Source organism: the organism of the source record quoted next, unplaced genomic scaffold, assembly GCF_019419815.1.
Source record: "Pyrus x bretschneideri cultivar Hongxiangsu unplaced genomic scaffold, Pyrus_bretschneideri_v1 Contig8, whole genome shotgun sequence".
Lineage (NCBI taxonomy): Eukaryota > Viridiplantae > Streptophyta > Magnoliopsida > Rosales > Rosaceae > Pyrus > Pyrus x bretschneideri.
In genome coordinates, this window is record NW_025999820.1 from 3,083,898 (window position 1) to 3,091,801 (window position 7,904).

The following is a 7,904-nucleotide window of genomic DNA, read 5'->3' on the forward strand; positions in this document are numbered from 1 at the left end:
GTGCCGCGGCTCGGTGAATTTCCACCAAAACCCTAGCATATATTTTTTTCATTCTAGTAAATTCATGCATATTTACTACAATTCATAGCAATATCAATTCACATAATTCAATGGGATTATGATTATAATGCATATACAATTTATGTAGAATCTAAAATTTGAAAAACGTAAAGTTGGATCATGCATTATGGTGAATGTTCATATTATCAGACTGTAAAAATATCGAGATAAAAATTGTTGTTTTGAAAGAACATGATTGCGTGATCATATTGATGAACTGGTTTGATGCAGAAAATTATTTCTTCAATTTTGGCTTTCCATCTTCAAAGCTTGTATCATGTTCAACATAAAAACAAAAAAATTTAATCAATAAAAGTATATGAATTCAAGAAACCCAAAATTTAATCAATTAAAAATAATTGAAACGTAATACTCCCTGATTGAAGATGAATAAATTCTCTTTAAATTCTTCTTAGCACAGCATGAAGAGTGTGCTGATAACGTGTTGTGGCCTATATTTAGTAGAGAGACGCGGCAAAGGGAAGAGAGAGAGATTGGCGAATAGACTTGAGGAATTGTGTGTTAATTCTTCAGTCCTTGTGCCTTTATTTATAGTAATAAGGATGAGAGAAACTTGCTCTACAAGTAATACAAAGTATATTAGGAAAGATCTTCTAGATCCCCAAGCATTCCTATTTTATCTCTACTTAGGATTTACACAATTACATATTGATAAGAACATATGTCACAACACTTCAAAGATTCTTTAGCGTACCTAGTTGAAGTGCGAATAACAGTTTCATATGTCATGTCCGATGAGGCCTTCGTAAACAAATACCATATCTCAAATTCATTGATCAAAATCCGAATAGGTCTGAAACTACAAGTAATTAACCCATCGGACCCTAAGAATTAGACTTGATGGTCATACGGACATATATAAGGGAAAAGATAACCAAGTGGCTGGCAGCCTTCTTGGTGTCCAACCTCATAAGGACTCAAACAACTAATGCAGTAAGCACCACTATAGAACAAATTTCCAAAATTTCCAAACCGATGAGGCCTTGTTCCATAATCGAATTCTACTCGGTTACGGTCATATGTTGTGACCGGATTCTCATTCGTACCCATCGGCACAGCCCTCTTTACCTCCACGAATTTATCATTCAATTCATGATATTTGTTCTGCAAGGCATCATCCGCGGCGTCCTCTGATTCAAAAGTGATGAAGCCAAAGCCCCTGGACTTGCCACTTTCCTTGCAACATACTATAACTGCATCCGTAACTGTGTCGAACTTCTCAAAGTAGTTCTTGAATTCCCCTTGCGTTAGATTGTGTGGTAAACCTCCAACAAAAATCCTTCTGGCGTTATAAGATGGTTCGGATTGAGCATGTTGGTCCTCTTGGTTTTGGTTTTTCACAATACTCTTTGGTAAAGCTGTCTTCACATCTGCCTACATCATATAATTTGGACAACGAAAGACAAGAAAGACAAGAGGTCACTATCTAATACACCAAAAGTTGAACTGTAAAAATAACACACAGATTCACAAAATTCAAGTTAGATATGCTAGAAAATAAATGGCAGCAAGATGCACTAGACATGGGCTTTCGAACTATATATTGTGCTTGAACTACATGCAAGAGGGGCAGTGGAGGTTATAAATTCAACTAAGGCTTGCATGTTTAGGTGGCACAGGATGCCTGATTGATGATGCTTCCCTGGTTTTTGTTGTGTGGCAGCGGCGTGATGGTAACAAAGTGGCACATGAGTTAGCAAAGTTTGCTCTTCGAACGGAAGGTTTTTCTTCATGGATTGAGGATGCAGCGTCATGGTTGAACGTAAATCATAACACCTATGTTGGTACAAATTTAGAAAGTATAGATAGAAACATACCTTTCTACCGAGGATGATGTGCTCTTCTCCCATGACTTGTTCAGCCACCGATGGGTGAGTGAAGGAAACAAAGCCGAATCCTCTAGGTTTACGAGTAACTTTGTCTACAATAATCACACAGTCCTTTACTTCACCATACTTGCTGAAGTATTCTTTCATGGTAGTTTCAGTAAACTCGTTCGGTAAGTTAGCCACGTACAACCTTCCGGGCTGAGCTTCCATGGCAACCAAAACCTAGAAAACACACTTGCAGGTTCTCAAAAAATATTACAAGTGATCCGAACGAGGAACAGGAGAGTTTACCTTAAGTACCTAGAGAGTACTCCTTCTCCTTCAGGTATTAGAAATCATAATGTAAATAAATTAACTAACAAACAGAGTTTTGATAGGATTAGGTTTCTTACCCGTCCGTACACACACAAGATTCACCGTTCAAAATATCGGACGGCTCCAGATCCCTAATGAGGCAATTTTTTATTTTTGTTTCCCTTTCTGCTCGACTCAACCAATCTTCCTGCCCTTTTCTTCCATCTTTGCGCTCACCGTTTGATCTTTTTTCTCTCGTATTAAAGATTAATTTTGTTTATAAGCAAAAAAAATTAATTTTATTTTGTTATTGGTAGTTAGTATTAGAATCTAAAGGTAATTTTCTACATTCATAAGTAAATGATCTTAAGCTCGATTCTCTTCAAATATCAATTCGAACCAAATTATTATGAATATTGAATAGACTATTGTGTAAAAAAAATAAAAAAAATAAAAAAAACCAATAAATGGGGTACTTTGATCAAAGTCCAAAAGTTTGAGTTGTTGTACAAATTTTAAAAGCACTTCTAGACATGTCCCGGAGTGATTTTATGTTTTCTTGAATGTGCTTCTAGTCATGTTTAACTTTCTTCATAGAAACACATAAAAGCACTTCCGAACATTAGAAGCACTTTCTATGTGCGTGTGTGCGTGTTTTTCATAAGATTTTTAAATAAACTCCTACGTGTTGAGAATTATTCTCTATTTTAGCAGTTCCATACAAACCTTAAATGTTCAATCTTATTGCCAACACACATACAGTGATACACCATTACACCTCATAATTCACTCCCTCATTCATAGTAATTTTTTTTTCCCCATAAAGTATATATTAAGTGTCTCAAAATATATTTATTTTTGGCTAATAAATATAAATTTAACAAAGCCAAATAAATAGATGAACAAGAAATCATATCCAAATGCATAAAAAAGAAGAAAAATGTGACCCGTTTTTAATTTTGTTTGTATGAAGATCAAGGTGAAAAATTGCTTTTGTGAAGAGGGAAAAGTAGCGTGCTGCTTGACTTGAATGTTTTGGCAAGACAACGTAGCACATGGCCACTTCTTATTGAACTAAGCAAACACGGGCCTTACATACTATAACGAACTCCATTCTGTATGGTAATCTATATACTACAGCCAGATAAATGCAATCTATCAGCATACATTTTAATTTTAACTATACAAACGTTAAGACAGGCACAGTCGAACAGGCGGACTGTCCGATGGTCTGATTACTCTGAGACATGAAATATGAATGAGTCTCTGCATTTCGTATGGAGACTCCACTGGATCTATGAGACGGGAACTTTGGAGCAAACATCGAAGATATCATCTAAAGGGGCATGATCACCTGTCCCTTCGTCTTTCCGACCATACAACAATTGCTTACCTTTGAAGACAAACATCCCTCCCTGATTTATATTGAAAATAAGAAAAGTAAAACATCTGTTACAAAAAATTAAGGGTGGGTTGAATCAACGACCACGTTAACCAGGTTATCTGCTTAATATAACTCCTAATAAGATATTATATAGAATTGATCAAAAGCTTAAACCTGTTGTAACACACTACTTCTGTCCTCTGGAGTGGCTTCAATGGTATAATTCTTCAAAGCTTTCTGAAAAGCCTCAAATCTTGAAAATACCTTTGCCTGCCGTATCATAGTTTTCCAAAAATACACAAATATCATAAAAATTACTAGCTGGATTGAAGATAACAAGCAGAAAGCAGGAAACGAACATACACTAGCTGGATTGAAGAAGGTTCGTCCAAGTCCATAGTATAATCCCAAAACATCGTATGCCTATAACCGAAGTGTTGAGTCAGAGACATTCACCAGAATAAGAGATTCACCAGTTAAACATACATAATTTAGCACATTATAAAATGAAATACCTTGCGATCAAGACAAAGTACATATAGAACCTTGAGAAGACAGAAAAAACTACAAAATTTATTACCTTGCGATCAGGATCAGCATAAAGGCTATCCATTGGAAATGGTAACTGAAGATAGGACATCATGGGGAAAAGAATCAGCCCAGAGATCAAGATATAAAGTCCATGGCATCAGTATGCACATATTAAATTAAGAAATCGCAATAATTGGTTTAAACATTTAAGGAGAATTACAGGATTTATGTTGTGTAAGCTTATTCAAATGCTATGATGCCTTGAACATAGTTTGAGAAGAGATGATTACACATTCTTCTATAATCTGAGTCCAAGTCTCTCTAAACATGTGACGTAGAAACTTCAGACCTACTACTTATGCCAAAGTCCAGTATCCTGCTATGGCAGACCAATTACTGATGCCAAAGTCTGGCATCCTCAACATGAACCTAAGCAAACTAAGTAATGACATTAAGGTCAAAGTAGGTGTAAATAGCTTTCTCCAAATGGAAAGCATATAAACAAGTATGATCAACCACTATCATGTCACGTGACATGCTTATTTAAACAAACTAGGTTCCGTTCTATGATAGCATGATTGAATGAGACTTCACCAAATGATGTTTGTTTCATTTTGTCAAAAGGTTCCTAAAATTTTGGAACATTTTGAGCATATGAAGAAATCAAGTGATCAAATTAATCAATCATGTCAATGTTTCATCAACTGAACTGTTTCTTAAATAAACACGACAGATGACATGATAGTAGCTAGCCATATGTGATTGCATGCTTCTGATCAAGAAAGTCAAGGAAACAGGTACAAGAAGGGTCTCAATTCTACACATCTCAATACAGCTTAGAGTCATTGAAGGCTCATAGGCTTTCTTACTTTTTCTACTTTTCTGAACCGGTTAATATAATAAAAGGGCCCTATTCAGGAGCCATAAAACCACACACTTTTAAACACACCTTCAAACTCCAGATGAGGAACTTTAGATCCTTCCACATTTAAGAGTTGAAGATGCATATCACACACACAAGCCAACATTAACTACACTGTACGAATTATATTTGTGTACGCACCAACATTAACCGCACAGTGTACAAATTATGTTTCCTGTCATCACCCTACACATAAAACTCTGTCTCCCTTATTCTTATTTTCCTCCAACCATTATCTCACTAACCTCTCTCTTCACCCTTCACCCACTTATTCAAAATCACATAACAAAAGGGACTAGTTTGAGTTTCTTAAGGGCAATAAGTGTCAAAGGACTGTTGCAATGGGTGAATAAACGCTCAACAAAGACATCTGCTTGATAAACAGATAAACTAGTTCTTCTGATGAGTACTACAAAGAGATGTTACAGGAACCTTGCACAGGTAAATACTGTTCCCAGAAAATATTATGTACCCTTCAACTGTTAGATAAATGGTAATGTCCAATACACTTAAAACTGTTAGATACACATGACGGTTACAAATGTTAAAAAATAGGTGCCTGTATCTGTGACCCAGGAACACGACCCCGAACAGATATTCATGTCAAGTGGCTTTCTTTTGATGATCAGAAAACTAACATGCTTAACGTAACATTAGGTTCACCACTCATATAGATGTTATGTATCAGATATAAGGATCGCAACCATTTGCTAAAAAACTTAGCATCTCATTCCTTGATCCAGCATGTATATGGGATGTATGTGGATGCATACGTGACACATATCAAATAAAACCATATTGCTGTTTCACGCATACCCATTCTTGTCATGCCATATCCGATTGTGATACTCATTAAATGCAGATATAACCGTAAAAAATTACAGCATCAAACACAGCTTTAAAAAAAGCAGCTGAAGAAACGCTGTGGTGACACAAGGAGGAAATTAAAGATACCCGTTCAGCAAGGATACGAGCTTTATCGGGAGTACCAACACCGACTGCAATTAGTTTCACACCAGCTGAGTCGAATCTAGCTTTATTTTCTTTCAAAGATGCAGCAAGTTCCCAACTTCAAAAAAACAAGCACATATAAAGGTAACAAATCTAGAGAACATCCAGCAACTTGAAAAAAAAAAGCCCCAAATTACAAATATGGTTAAGAAGACTAATTACCAGCAAACGCATCCGAAGTGCCTCAATAGTGCAACAACAGCCACCCCCTGAAACAAAATAAATAAGCAACACTTTCAAAAATAATAAACCACATCAAATCAAGAAAAAATCCAAAATTTTCATAATTTCTGCACATTATTATAGCAAGTATCTTTATAATTTCATTGCTAAACGCATGTAAAAACATTTTCCAATCAAATTAACAGAAAAAGGTTACTCCAGAAGAAATTAAAATCACAAAAACAAATCCAGTCAATAATTTAAGAAAAATTAGAGAGATTTGAGAGGGTAAAAGTAGAAAAGTGACCTCGTTCGGAACCAAGAGGTCTTTGAACTGGACGGAATCACCAGCGGCGGTGAAAATGCTAACGTCGCCGAGGATCTCACCGATACTGGGGTTGAAATCCACGGCGATGCTCTCGTTTGAGGAGGCTCTAGGAACGACAAGTCGTCTAGCGCTAAACTGTGTCGTTGATTTCGGGGAGTAGAAGAGGGAGAGAGAGTGATGATTGCTAGGTGGTGATTGGGAAATAGCGAAGTGAGATGGATGAGAAGGATGAGAGAGGGTTGGAGAAGTGGATCTTAGGGTTAGGGTTTGCGAGGAGGAGATTAGGGCCATGTCTGGCTCTGAGAAACCCTAGGGAGCTGAGCGGAGAAGCAGTTGAGTAGGGATTTGGATAGAAATGGTGGTGGTTGGGATGGGAGGCAAACGACTTTTCCTTTTCTTTTTCTGTGGCGGGAAATGTCATTGGATAGAACCACCTAATCATGATTTGGTCCAGCCCATTCATGATCAGCCCGGCCCAAAATTTCAGTTTTTCCTTGCAAACGCTAGTATATGATATGTTTAGTACTGTTTTGGTATTAATGTACGTGTATAAAAAATGGGTATTAAAATAGGCTGAGCTCAAAAAGTGTTTAGAAAATATTTAAAAACAGCTTATTTTCACAATTTTAGGTGAAAAAAAGTTGAAAACGTGAAACAACAAAAATAAGCTTATTCTCACAGCACAGCAGAAGCAGTTTTTTTTTTCAAAGCACAGCAATACCAAACCAGAATGTATAAAATTTTGGCTTTTTTACCAAAATGGTTCCTAATATTGGCATATGTCTTCACTTTGGCCCTTATTTTAAAATTGATGGAAGTGGTCCTGAGTTTGTTTAGTATCAATCATTTTAGTATATCCGTGAAAACTCCTTACAATAAGGAGAAAATGACAAAATTACCATCGATTGATTGTCAAATCATTTTGGTCCATCATTTATTAAATTGATGTTATAAACTTCTTATTTAAGTGTCATTGAGTAAATCTTATATTAGAATTGATTCTAGTTATTTTTCCCTATTGGAACTTGTATTCCTTGGAGGAAAAGGATTTTTTCCCCTCCCTTATTACTATAAATAAAGGCACTGCGTAGGAAGAATAACACATTCTCTACACAACCTTACAAACATATCTCTCTCATTTTCTCTCTGTGTTGCTGGCCCTCTTTCTTCCTGTTAGATAAAATAGATCACAACAAGTTATCAATTCTTCCCTACCGCTGCGCTTAGAAATCTGACGTGGAAGTTTTTCTGCATCAAACCAGTTCATCAATATCATCACGCAATTAGGTTCTTTCAAAACAACTATTTTTATCTCGATATTTTTGCAACCCTAATAGAATGAACATTTACCATAATGCATGA

The 7,904-nt window shown here is 36.1% G+C and overlaps 2 protein-coding genes across 3 annotated transcripts; both read right to left on the reverse strand.

Annotated features, from left to right (window-relative positions):
• Positions 1–578: 578 nt before the first annotated feature.
• LOC103952701 (DAZ-associated protein 1-like) lies at positions 579–2,489 on the reverse strand. Of its 2 annotated transcripts, XM_048575212.1 has the most exons (3): positions 2,303–2,489; positions 1,899–2,132; positions 579–1,455 (listed from the first exon to the last, which is right to left on the reverse strand). In XM_048575212.1, exons 2-3 carry the CDS (start codon positions 2,118–2,120, stop codon positions 913–915), a joined length of 765 nt encoding a protein of 254 aa, XP_048431169.1. In that variant the 5' UTR covers positions 2,121–2,132; positions 2,303–2,489; the 3' UTR covers positions 579–912. The 2 variants fall into 2 exon arrangements, with proteins under 2 accessions (XP_048431169.1, XP_009362633.2); XM_009364358.2 differs by having other exon boundaries at positions 1,899–2,489.
• A 748-nt stretch (positions 2,490–3,237) lies between these two features.
• Positions 3,238–6,933, reverse strand: LOC103952677 (thioredoxin-like protein AAED1, chloroplastic). The gene is made up of 7 exons (XM_009364330.2): positions 6,522–6,933; positions 6,215–6,261; positions 5,996–6,110; positions 4,169–4,213; positions 3,952–4,011; positions 3,763–3,858; positions 3,238–3,619 (listed from the first exon to the last, which is right to left on the reverse strand). The coding sequence occupies exons 1-7, from the start codon at positions 6,831–6,833 to the stop codon at positions 3,500–3,502; spliced, it is 795 nt and encodes a 264-aa protein (XP_009362605.2). The 5' UTR covers positions 6,834–6,933; the 3' UTR covers positions 3,238–3,499.
• Positions 6,934–7,904: the final 971 nt, after the last annotated feature.

Coding starts and splice junctions, on each gene's coding strand:
- LOC103952701 (XM_048575212.1), bottom strand. CDS start 2,120: ATGGAAGCTCAGCCCGGAAGGTTGTACGTGGCTAACTTACCGAACGAG. Junction 1,456..1,898: donor ACATCATCCTCGGTAGAAAG/GTATGTTTCTAT, acceptor TATATGATGTAG/GCAGATGTGAAGACAGCTTT.
- LOC103952677 (XM_009364330.2), bottom strand. CDS start 6,833: ATGGCCCTAATCTCCTCCTCGCAAACCCTAACCCTAAGATCCACTTCT. Junction 6,262..6,521: donor ACCTCTTGGTTCCGAACGAG/GTCACTTTTCTA, acceptor ATTTTGTTTCAG/GGGGTGGCTGTTGTTGCACT. Junction 4,214..5,995: donor CTCGTATCCTTGCTGAACGG/GTATCTTTAATT, acceptor TCCTATCTTCAG/TTACCATTTCCAATGGATAG.